This window comes from Brachyistius frenatus, unplaced genomic scaffold (genome assembly GCF_029030835.1).
Source record: "Brachyistius frenatus isolate BFR_SWC_R1_liver_20210118 unplaced genomic scaffold, ASM2903083v1 Contig_43, whole genome shotgun sequence".
Classification (NCBI taxonomy): domain Eukaryota; kingdom Metazoa; phylum Chordata; class Actinopteri; family Embiotocidae; genus Brachyistius; species Brachyistius frenatus.
The window spans coordinates 690,001-703,026 of record NW_027210642.1 but is presented as its reverse complement, the minus strand read 5'-3'; the positions used below and the strand labels follow the sequence as shown (position 1 = coordinate 703,026).

General features: G+C 45.0%; 1 protein-coding gene across 2 annotated transcripts in view; it reads left to right on the top strand.

The window, feature by feature from the left end:
• Nucleotides 1-987: 987 nt before the first annotated feature.
• The window catches only part of pdgfab (platelet-derived growth factor alpha polypeptide b), an 18,769-nt gene continuing 6,730 nt past the window's right edge, over nt 988-13,026 (top strand). For both annotated transcript variants that reach the window (XR_011311073.1, XM_069702818.1), the window contains exons 1-4: nt 988-1,641; nt 2,950-3,046; nt 7,157-7,291; nt 8,523-8,713. Coding sequence is in view for 1 of the 2 variants with exons in the window: in XM_069702818.1 (XP_069558919.1) it covers nt 1,579-1,641; nt 2,950-3,046; nt 7,157-7,291; nt 8,523-8,713 (486 nt within the window). In the remaining variant the exon portion in view is untranslated. The remainder of the gene's footprint in view (nt 1,642-2,949; nt 3,047-7,156; nt 7,292-8,522; nt 8,714-13,026) is intronic.

Below are 13,026 nucleotides of genomic sequence, written 5' to 3'. Positions count from 1 at the left end.
GTCTCCTTTATCTGGCCCTCGGGCTTTTCCCCCGGACCTCCCAGCACAGCGCGGCACGGCACGGCACGGCACGGCACAGGACCGCGCTACCTCTAGCTTCCTCACAACAAGTTAGGACCAGTCTGTGATGAACCTGCAGTAAAGTACTTGCTTCCTGTGTCCCAAAATCATGCCCACGCACACACCCACAGTTAACTAGTCACTGTCATCATCCGCACCATTTTCAGAGGTGTATTTGCGCTCGTAAATGTCCAGACAGAATCAAAATGTATTCCTCTGCCTTGGCCTCAAATGTACAAAAAAAAAAAAGCCGGTGTTAACTGTCACAAAATCAAGAGACATCACGAGTCACCACCATCAACACCGCCATGATCATCGTCTTTTTTTTACATTTTTTTTTTATTTTTCATGTATATCATAAAACATCCTGAGGGATTTAATGTAAATTGATAACTTCCTCTTCGCCCATCTCTTTATTCAACCGGTGCCTCAGCTGTTAACAGAGAGGAATGAGATGAGAACAGTATCTCATCATCATCTTCATCACCAACCTTTTTGTCTCAGTTTGTCCATGTCAGTTTTGTAACTTTTTAGATCACTGATAATCAATATCGATTACAGTCCGAATCTCTGAATGGGCTCGCTGCTGAAGAGAGCGCACACACACACACACACACACACACACACACACACACACACACACACACACACACACACACACACACACACACACACACACACACACACACACACACACACGGGCTGAAGAGGGGGGAGGAGATGGCGGGTGTGGGTGGGTAGGGGTGGGGGGGGGGGGGCACGTGCTCTTGAGTCTTAAGTCATCCAACCAGCCAACCAGCTCCCTTCGCTGAATAGATGCACGATCACCAAAACGAGAGGGGAGGCGCAACGGGCACTGAGCTGCTGGCTCTCTATATCCAGCGGCTCAGAGGCGCTCTGACACCATTCACTCCAGAGTCCTACACAGCCAAGGACCTGTGCAGACTGCTGCAAGACGGGCTCTGGATAGCACAACACGGACAACTTTCCTCCTTGTGATTTTCTGAGGGCATCTGCTCGTTTGGATTATATTCATTCAGGACTATTAAATACTAACATAGAAAAATAGCCGTGCGTCTTAATTCTGTCCAAATCTAACATTCTGCTAAAGAAAGGAGACGCGTGTCTTCTTTGATATCTTATTAAACTGGGCTGGAGAAGGTTTTTTTTTTTTTTTTTTTTTTTAGGGGGTGAAGCACAAGTGCAATGCGCGTCAGGCTTGTCTCTTGGGATTGTCTCATTTGCGCTTGAGGAACTATGTCGAGTTGCAGCACAAGGGCTTATTCAAGAGGACGCAGTCCAATGTGAATAACGAGAATCAACTTTCAGCTTCCTCACGCTTTTCACAGTTTCAAGCAAGTGCAGCACGGTGTCTGACTGACCCACTGAGCTGCACTGACACCCCGGTTTCTCTCCCCGAGGGGATGGTTGTGGATCCTCTGGGGCCAGGAGCGACTCTGAGGCTCCTACAGAATAGCACCTTTTTCGTATTTGAGGTTAATTCTGAATTAAAGGGAAATGAGAGCCGCACTTTCTTACTTCCTGCTGTGGACGACGTACCTGCTGCTGGCCACCGCTGAGGTAAAGTTACCGGGACACAGCACAGCCAGAGAGGAACGGGGTTGGAAAGACTGTGTCTCTCTGGCCCCGTGTCTTACTTAGTGGTGTGGGTTTTTTATTCCTGTGAGGGTGCAAAGGTCCCACAGAGAGCGCATTTCTCCAAGAGCTACACGCACAACAGAGTAACTCGATGCCCAGAGAGAGAAAACTACAAATAGCTCTAACTTTTGTAATTAGACTAGAAAATAAATGTGATCACACAGCCAACACAATTTGAAGCAGTTCTTCATTTTCATTGACCTACAACCGATCCAAACTAGGCTATCTGTTAAGAGAATATTAAAAAAAAAAAAAAAGAAAAAAAAAAGGGCAGTTTAAAGAAACTACTCTAAGAACAGTGTAGGCTAAATATGAATTAATTTTTCGAGACTGAACAGCACATCAGCTTCACTGAGGGGTCGTCACTGAGCGCTTTAGAGAACCAACATTGCGTCTGCGCCTGGACACATCGCAGTTATTTTTGGCTTTTGTGCCAAATCTGTTTGTAGCCTGAGCCAAGTGGGCAAACTTTTTGGTTGTGCTATAAGCGCGTTCATGGGAACCGCTCTGGAGTGATATAAATAGCCACTGTTCCTGTGAGGCTGCACGGCTTGCTCAACTTGAGGTGCCTGCAGGACCGCAACAGAGTGACGAGGTGCCGCTTGTGTGAGCACAACTCGCTCCGATTGTATCGACTTCAATTCCAGTAGAAAGCAGACCATTTAAAGCCGAGACAAGATTAGTATATGTAGGCTATACTTTTTTTTTTGCATAGATAAATCAAGCACCTTGTGGCTCGTTTGGGATTCAATTCGGAATTTGCAATTAATATCTCAAGTAGTTGTTATATTTTTATGCTGCTAGGTAAAGCAGTTTAAATATTTTCCAAAATAGAGGTTATGCAGGAATATTGTGCTTATACAAAAATTATCCGGATGCTAAATTAATCAAAACTTTATGATCATAATTGTGTAATTCAGCTTTATCCTTCAGGGACGCTGCATTGCTCCTTTGCAAAGCTTATTTAAACTGCATCTTTTCTCAAGGGGGTTCCGCGCCACCTTTTCTACATGATTGCGGGGACTGTATGGCAACGGGGCAGACCTGCTTGCTTTTGTTGGCACATATTTGGAAGTTGTCTTATCACTGATCCTTGTGACGGTTGTTTAAGCCTGGAGCCTTTATTTATAGAGACAAATAAATCACACAAATGTTCCCCACTGACCCGACACATCTCTAACCTTCATCTCCTGTTTGATTTCTTTGCCCCCACCCGCTCGCCCATTGAAGGAAGTGGAGTTTCCCCAGGAGCTGATAGACCGACTGTCCCACAGTGAAATCCATAGCATCAGCGACCTCCAGCGGCTACTGGACATTGACTCCGTAGGTAAATTCTGCCTCTTGATACTTTTAACAATGGACCTGAGATACATTTTGAACCCTGATGTCCTGCATGTTGTCCAGATCTGTTAAAACTGCTGTTGCTGATGTAAAACCACGGAGTAAAGGATGGTAGCCTACTTAACAAAGCTGCAGTGAATTACACCAGGAGCATGGCTTTATTTGCAGCATGGTAGACACCTGAACATTTTAAATGGCATGGGGACTTCTCATATCTTTGTCTAAGTGAAGCAACACGTGATAGCTTGATAATCAAGCTAAATAACATGACATACATTTATTCAAAGATCATACTGTATCTAAAATAATCAACACAGCACCTTTGCTGGATGGTGAATTTTGAATAATAAAAAAACAAAAAACAATCACTGAAGATGTGCTGCATCTATGGATCCATTTGGCAGTATAACAGAGGGAGAAACTGATGTTTGAGTAACATTTATTTAAATAGTATGTACAGAGCCAACCAAGACTGCATATTTAGTTAATCTAACAAGCAGGTTTTGTAGGCACATTCTGCTGATTATATTCAGCAGGGAATAAGTGAAGGTATGGCCCCTGAAATTAAGCTCCAAAGACGTGCCTGTGTGCAGGAAATTGCTGAGGGTTCTGTGTACCAGAGAGGAAGGCTGCCAAATGCAGCCCTGGCATGCATGATAAAGCAGCAACCATGACAGGTGCATTGACTGTACACATATGATCGGTGGACTTTCACCGTGCATATGCTTTTAGCTGCAATAATCACTGCTTGTTTTTTTTGCCCTGTAAACAGAGACAGCAGCTTGCAAGTCAAGTTGTTTTTTCTTCTGCTTCAGGTGCTGCTTCCTCTGCAGTGGGGGACCAGTCCGTCTCAGACTGTCATAGATTAAGTTACATGGGTGCACTGGTAGAAGCTGTTTGCTTTCACATGAGCCTCTATTTACACAGGCTGTGGTCATATATCAAATTCAGGGCTCTCCCATAAAGATTTGTTGATGGAAATAGGTAATTACAAAATTTGCCTTAACTGTCCCAAATGATGTAAGCTACCTCACCGGTCATAGCTCATTAGCAACCTCAAAACTTATACTCAGCAACGCAGCATTTAGACTGGTCTTTCACTCAATAATTCTTCTGTGTAACCAAGCGTTTGCTTTTCTGAAAGACGTATCAATTAGGACTAATAGCCCAACATCATTAGTGTGTTTAATTTATTAATTCACAATCAAAGCCACCTGCACTCCACTGCAGCGATTCTTTAGGCTGAGCCCAGAATAGATTCCCCGGAGTGCCTCTAGCATGAGAAGAGGTGTTTATAATTGAATTAACACGTCTTCCTTCAAACAGAGCAATGTTTTGCAGGGTAACAGTAGTAGGCTGATTATTATTACGAGGACATAAATCTGTCTGAGGGACAGCTTGGCGTCTTTTGCCAGCCCATTAAAAGACCTTCGACGCCAGCCAGAGGGGTATTTTCTGAGCTTTTGTTGCAGATGGCCGTGACAGTAAGACTACCAGTATAGGCTGAACTGTACACGTATATGAACAGGGGAAGGGGAAAGAAAAGGGCTCAGATATATTTATTTACATCTGTAAAGCTATGCAACACATGGAAACGCCAACAAAGACTACTGTCAGTTGTTTTGTTTTATCATTTTAGTGAGCAAGAAAATATTTATGTGGTGATCTTTTTTGTGTCACACTTGGTTGTCAATATCTGAGGTTTTTGTCTTTGGAGGGATGTCTTTTATAATTTAGCCGATAAGAATGGATCACTGAAAAGAGCTTATCTCGTGACTGTGTTTCAGTTAGTGCTGCTTTGCTCAGTGCAGACTTGCATTTGTTTTTGTGTGGAGAACGTCTTCAGCTCTGACTGACAGATGAGATGACCCCGCTGAAGTCTGCATATGGCCGTCTGGCCCCCGAGGTGCTCCCTCTCCTCGTTATTCCTCTTCTCTAACCCTGTCTACCTCCTGAGGTGGCCTCCTGCCTGCCTGCTTTTATCTCTGTCAGTGAAGGACTTTGACAGAAAAGGAAACCTGACTCTTGGCATGGGGCAGAGGTGGAGGAGGGAGCAAGAGGAATCTGGAGGTTGTATTCCTGCTTCACTCAGAAAGGCCGCCAGTTGTCGTGCATTCTGCTTTGTTTCTGACAAGCTGGCAGTTTGTTTCCCTGCTGTACAGTTGGCAGGACTACCTATGAACCTGCAGTGTCTCAAGAACAAAGTTGTCTTGCTTCCTACCTGCCTTCATACCCACAGGGAGGGCCTGTGGCCCATATGACCTAAAACTAATACTTAAACTAATACTTAAGTCAGCCATGTAACCTTTGATAATAACAAAACAAGGAAGAGTGGCTAATGGAAAATAATTATGGAGTCACCTATTACAACAAGTCAACAACATGTTGGCTATTTGTATAAGTAGAGGGGAGGCAGACAGAGGGGAGGAGGAGTAAAGGGAGGGAATCGAGGCCCTCAGCTAATGGAGGGAGTAATTTGCCAGTCATGAAAGCCTGATTCATGGCGAGAGACTGTCTCCTGTCCTCTTTTCTCTTGTCTCAGTTTGACAATGCTCCGGGTGTTTTATAACTTTTTACTCACCTGGAGCCAGCAGAGGAGCAAACCCCTCACTCCACTTTTCCCTCGGTCTCCACCTTTAACTTTAACACCCTTATGTATTTTCCCTCTCTTTTTTTTCACTCACCTTGGTGAAGAGAGGGATAGGTAGGGCAAAGTAATAGAAAGTGCAGGGCGATTCAATGGCCTGTTGTGTTATAAGGTTGGTAGGTAGGAAAATGAGCCAGCTATCTCGAGTCCACCTGACAGTGCTGAAGAGAGTGTAGGAATATGTTTTGATGTGTATTGCATGCACTCTAAAGAGTATGTGGCCTTATTTACAGCATGTGCATGTCTCTAAGTGTGGCTACCCTAGCCTAACACACTGAAAGCTCAGCCTGGCCTCATTTGCAGTCAACACTCCCCTTTTGTTAAGCAGTCGTTCTGGGTCACTGACTGTCAGACTGACAAGCTGGAAGGAAATTCCCTTAACTCTCACTGAAGGGAGGAGATTGCGGCTAAAGCATGACATACCTTGAGAAGGAAGGCATTGAAAAGCAAATAAACAACCAATCGTTCATGTTAAGTGTACAGGTGTAGGATTGTGTCAGCCAGGTAGGGTGGATATGCTGTACCTACAGACAAGTAGACCCACCCACTTAGCAAACACTTTCAGACTCTGCTCTTTGAGCTTTATCATTTTATTGCTGCTCTGGCAATTTTCTGTAATCCACTTTATATTCTGGGCGGGGGACCAAAACAGGCAAGCTTCATCAGATGACCATGACTGTGTAAAAGCTGAACTGGCTACATTGGGCTGGAGTTAGAGGGCTAGCATTGCAGCATAACAAAACATGTACTTTTCCAAGCCACTGAATGGTTGAAAAAGCAAACATTTTCAAGTAAATGGGAGACACGAAACCACTAATTAGGTGCAGGAATAATAGTGGCTGAGTACCACCTGTCAAATGACCAGTTTAGTCCCCTGTGTGTCTGTAAAAACTGCTTGTTTTCGAAGCAGCATGCTGACTCACCTGTGTCTAGTTACTTTACTGGTGCTGGGGAAGTTCAGCCAAATGAGCGAGTGGGGCTGACACACAAAGCTTGCAATTAGACACAGAGGTCTGTGTAAAACTCCTGCCTACACCCTGTGTACTCTGGACTGTTTACCTCAATTTGCGACATCAGCAACAGTTGTCCACCCTCCCCATTGCCTGCAAGCCAGCATGCTAAAGGGAACTCTAAGCCCTTCAGGGAATCAAAGAATCAAACATACTGCACAAGAAACCATCTCATTATGGTTGTGTGACTAACCGACACGCAGTTTGTTGTGGAAAGGGTATATAAAACATCAATGGCGGATCACATGCAGCCTTCTGGTGAGGCCTACCAAGCCACCCATCACAGCCATTGAACACTGTTAAAGTTGCAGTGGCGGTTACAGACTCATAGTTCGATCATTGGCTGAATAAGCTCTGTGTGCGTGTGTGTGTGTGTGTGTGTGGGGGGTCTTTGCTTCTGTGTGACATTATTAATATGGCAGCCTTCTGTTTTGACGAGGTACGGGAAACGATGTCATTGAGCAGCCCAAATACCACAAGCACAACAACCCCCACAAGAACTACTCTCGTCATCACGGTTACTACAACGACCTGAAGAGCTCCCAGCTACACAGCCGACGCAAGAGGAGCATTGGTAAGCCTGAAGGAATACAATTCATTTTACTGTGTTGCTCAGAGGTTGCATCACGATCAAATTTCACACTACATACACATCATAACTTGGCAAACAATATTACAGCGTCAAAATGCCATAAAAACAACCCTCTACTTAAATATGACCCCTGACATACGAGTTCCCAGGAGATGAAACTAATTTCATACAAAGCTGATAGTTAGTGGCTTTTATACTGCCTTTTTGAGGATAAAAGGAATCCTAATGAAGACATCTACCCAGTATTTATGTCAATCAAGGAATCATGAGAAACCAGACTGGTGTGTGAGGTTGACGAGGACGTCTGACATGAAGCCTTTTAATTGGCCGGAGGCTAACAGATCTAAGACACACGTCAAGAGAGAAATACATCCTTGAGCGTGGAAATTCCAGGCATTCAGGGTTCAAGTTGCAGCTCGCCTGGGCTCTCAGTCAGATTTCTTCATTAAACGCCACGCGGTACGATATCTGATCGAGGCGTGGAGAATACCATGTAGTGTGCGATGCATGTGTTACGACTGGTTGTGTGTTCCTCACATCTCTCCCCAGCAGCACAGCATTGAAAGCAACACAGGATGAAGTGGCTGGTCGTATTTCATGCATGTGCGCCGTATCATAAGCGTGCAATACAGTGTACAGTATATATTGGCAGCTGTCCACAAAAGCCTTCACGTTCTGTACCTGATGGGCATGTCATCTTTACAACATAATGGTACCTTACGGTACACTCTCTGTCAAATCTTTAGGTTTGAGTGCCTGTCAGAGCATCAAATCTGAAATGAATGCTCACTGGCTTCCTCTTTTCACAACAGCCAGCAGGTGTTAAAGGCCATTATTAGATTTCCACCGCAGACATAAAGGTTTTCTGGCCAAGTCACACTGCATTAACCCTAGTGAGGGCTCTGAACAAAGGAGCACCCTTTTTACATCTCACAGACTCCTAAGCTCCTTAGCCGATATGAGATCAGCTTTTTGGATAGCTTGTCTTCTTCACAGCCTCAAAAACGAGGTTGGGTGTGATCTGCGGTAAGACGAACAGCTCCAGTGAATCATCAAAATAATGAGCAGTGAAAGAATGCACAGAGCAGCTGTGAGAGAACAGGACCGATTACAACAGTGCATCAGCGCATGCTTGCCGGTGTTAAATTGTGTCACTGTATGCTGATGCAGAACATTAACTGGAATAGTCTCGCTCTCCCTGTCTCTCTTCTAGTGGAGGAAGCTGTCCCGGCGGTGTGTAAGACACGGACGGTGATCTATGAGATCCCCAGGAGCCAGGTGGATCCCACGTCTGCCAACTTCCTGATATGGCCGCCCTGTGTGGAGGTGAAGCGCTGCACAGGCTGCTGCAACACCAGCAACATGCGCTGTCACCCTTCCCGCAAGCACCACCGCACTGTTAAGGTAAGACCCACCTGCAGCATGAACTGTCTGCAAGCTAAACGGACTTGCTTATATCCACACACAATCACTTATTACCGTATCGCCGGGATAAACACACCCACTCACCGCCTCCTTATAACACAACCCCTTTCCACATGCAACTGGCCACTTTCCCTCCCACCAGGTAAGTAAAACACATGCCTTCCTTCATGCTCATTCCACACGTCCTTTACAAATCCTCTCCTTAACCTCCCTCTCTCCTCTGAGCCTCCTTGGCCAGTACCCAAATATTGGCCACCTAACCTCCGCTGCCACCTAACCTCCGCTCTCTCCTTCCATTTCACAACCCTCACTCCTCATCTGTCTATCCTATGTTTGGCGAGAGGCCAGGGTGGGTATGCCAGGACAGCAGGAGGGAGGACGAGGAGGGAGAGAGAGAACAGGGAGACAGGGTTGTTGGCCAGGACATCTGTTGAAGGATTGACCTGAGAGGGATGCTGCTGCCAGATATAAGACAGACAGAGAGAAAGAGAGGGAGAGAGGGAGAAACCACCTCCTGTATCTTGAGAGTGTCACTGGCTACTGCACTGCTACTCCATTTGTTTGGCCCCTTTGTCTTTTCCAGAAGCCCAGAGGAGACAAGGTGACAAGGAGGGTGAGAGAGGGATTTAATGGGGTTGCACTGTTCCCGGAAGCTCCTTGGCATCGGTTGCTTAGAAACATGTCCTCCTGCTCAGGATCAGAGGAGACATGGAGCCGAGATGTATTTCTGATGTATTTACACTACAGCCTGTTAGCCTGTGTATGGCTCTGTTTAAAGGTATGGGAGTTATGTGGTCTGTTCTCAGAGTAAAAGACAACCAAGGGATAAACAGGATAGCCTAGAACACTCTGACTGTGTTTAGTGTTTGTCATTCAGTCTATCTTTGCATGCTCTCTTCTCTACCATCAGTGTGATGTTGACCAGACATGGGCACGGAGACATTGCTTTCTCTTTATGAAGGGCTTTAAAAGATGCCGCCTTGATTCACCAGCAGAGTAATAAAACAAATACCAATTACTGTGTGCCGCTGCCTCCTTCCTCTTGGCACACTGGGACAGGTCATGGAGATTTCACTATTGCTAGCAGGAGAATCAGTTTTATCTGTTTTAAGTCATAGGCTGCACTGACAAGATGGCCATTGTAGGGCACAAGGCATCGCAACCAGGGCACAGGATTTATGGTCAGAAATGTTGACTCATAGTGCGGTAAGAGTGTCAAGCTCTGATATACAGCACAACCCTGTGTGTATGTCTGTCTGCATGCATGCACACTCATCTGTCTCTCCGTCTGCCAGACAGTCGATGTCTGTCATCCTCAATAGGAGCTCTGTCTGTGATCACAGTGATGAGGAGGGACGGAGAGACACTGACAACAGCATAAGAGACACTACAAGGCTGGATTCAGCTATTTCTGGAATGCCGTGATCCATGCAACTTTGTCCATGTCCCCCTCATGACACTGAGCACAAAATGAGTACACAGAGACTTGAGAGGGACCTTCAGGCGTGTTGGGCACCATTTCATTGGGGGGGGGGGGGGGCTGTTCCTTGTGGTTCCAGCCACTGGCAAAGGGAGCTAAGAGGCGCTGCATCCCTGGAAAGGTCTTCCATCAGGGCTCTCTCTGGTCAGGAGACATTCACCACATTGTTTGAGAAACATTGTCTCACGGCAACTTTCTTTTCCTGCCTGTCCCCTCAGCAGTCTGAAAAGGGTTCAGTTTGTGCTTTTCCCTGCGTATATTTGAAACCTAAAAATGTTGTGTGTCTACCCTGGGTCTGCCTTGTTTGTCTTCTGCAAGCCAGGGATGGGAAAAGAACATATTCGCTGTGTTTCTTTCCATCTCATGCCACTGTACATTTGTCCAAAAATCACCTTTATTTATTTATTACCCCGCTTCCCTTTCTCTCCCTCATCCCTTTTTCATGGTGTGGACCCAAAAAAAAAAAAAAAAAAAAAGAGCACGGGTCTGTGCAGGCTCCATTCTGTACAAGCCTGTCCTGTTGAGCGGTGGGATAATAAAAAAAAAGACAACTTAAAATAGGGCTAGCAGGAGGAAAACAGGGGCAGCTCTTAAAGTCACTTCTTTTTCCTTGGTCAGTGTTTTGCATTGTTCATTTTTTGCACTTTGCTCCATCACTATTATATATTGATATAATTATAGACATAATATTTTGAAACCTTTATTTGTGCTCATGTAAGTTACATTTACAGCGTTGTTTTTGTGTTGTGTGCATGCCTTGGCATGGAAAGGATAGCAAATGAGAGAGGTTATAAAGATTATCAACATGCCACCCATTTACAGATGGAAGAGAAACAGAAACAGAAAAAGAGACAAGGATATTGAGAGAGGCAAGCAGAATTCCTAATGAGCAAATGTTTTTATGTATTCAGACTCTATCATCCCAGCATTCCTTTAACTCTGCCTTCACCCCCACCTCCTTCTGCACTTTCAATGACACCATATTCACTCCCCGTATCCCAGCATCTTGGCTATACCATTGCTTTTCCATTGAATGTGATTTCTCTCACTTCTCTTTTTCTTGCAGCGTTTTATCACAGAAGGCTGGCAGAAACCTCTCGGCCATTTTGACACTGTTTTTGTGTCATACTGTTCTTACAGGTGGTTTAATGTAGATAATGTCATGAAAAGACATACACAAATACCTGTCAGAATTAATACATCACAGACACATTTGATTTCTCTCCTTTGGTCCGCAAGTGTTTGTCCTACTCCTTCTCCAGTATCCCCCTCAGTTCTCATATCCTTGTCTCAGTCTGCTGAAGCTGTGTTCAGTATTTCGGATGTGTTTTTTTTTCAGTGCTTTTGGCTCTGAAACTTGCTCGATAAAGACAACAGGTGATTTAGACCAGACTGAAGTTTTGTGTGGGATAGAAAGAGAGTTAAGTTGTGATCTCGACATGCACTTTCGCATTCTGTTTCACACTGGTCTCTGTATATGTGTGTGTGTGTGTGTGTGTGTGTGTGTGTGTGTGTGTGTGTGTGTGTGTGTGTGTGTGTGTGTGTGTGTGTGTGTGTGTGTGTGTGTGTGTGTGTGTGTGTCTGAATCTAAATGCCTCTCTGTGTTCTTTCTGTGGGCCAGAGTAAACAGGGCATGACACTGGCAAAGAATAGACCTGTCACTCATACTCTCACATGTGAACTCGTAAGGCTTCTGCAGTACATCAGTTCACTACGTACCCCTTCATTTTTCACGTATATTTTGTGATATTTGAGCTGACATTTAAAAAAGCAAATCAGAAGTAACGGATTTTAGCACATGCATACCAGGAAATAAATTTGTTATGCTCCAAAAATGTAAAGATGGCAGTAAATGAGCCTTCTACTTTCAAATATAGAAGATACTGAGAATAATGATGCCTACAATTTTAGTATTTGTGCTGTGAAAGGCCTTTTTGTAGTCAGATTTTCACAATTTCTTTTCAAATCCTGTTTTCAAAAAAAAGAAAGGTGTGCGTGTGTGCACAACTGTAAACTAACACTTTTGATTACCTTCATGCCGTTCCTAAATCGAATCAACATTATTACTGTTCCTGTTCAGTTTATCTAATTTAGTTAACTGGAAACTTTTAATTGCCCTTGAAGTATATGTAAAAGTTTTTTGCGGAGGTCAGAGGGGGTCATCGGGGCACATCTGTGTAAACCCAAGAAGAACGTGTGCTTGGGTGAGAGAGAGAGAGAGAGAGCACGAGCAAGGGAGAGCGTGAATGAGCACTCTCTGCAACGTAAACTCCCCGACCGCAGAGCGGGGACAAGGCCATTTGTGTGAAGCGGCAGCAAGAGGAAGACAGGCCACAGAGTAATGAAGTGTTGATGGCTACTGGATCAAAGTGGAGGCTGACAGAGGCCAGGCGGATATAGCCACAGTGCTGAGTGTGGTGGTCCACACATCTCTCCCTGCGCCCCACACACACACACCACACACACACACACACACACACACACACACACACATACACACATACACACTGTGTGACAGTTATCTCAGCGTTGGTGGGTCACATTCGGGTGTTGGGGGAAGCAGTAGCTGCAGTGCTGAGGTTGTGTGGGACCCTGACTTACGGGGTGTTTCATAAATAAAAGACAGTGTGATGGTGATACAGTGAGAATGATTTATGATCATCTCAATGGTGGGGTGGGATGGGGCGATGGGAATGAGGGGCCTCCCTGTTTGAAGTCCCCTGCAGCTGTGAATTATTTTCCCTTTGATTCACTCAGCTTTTCGACTTGATGAAGAAGGGTGAGGGAGTTTGTGTGTGTATAAATGTGTGTC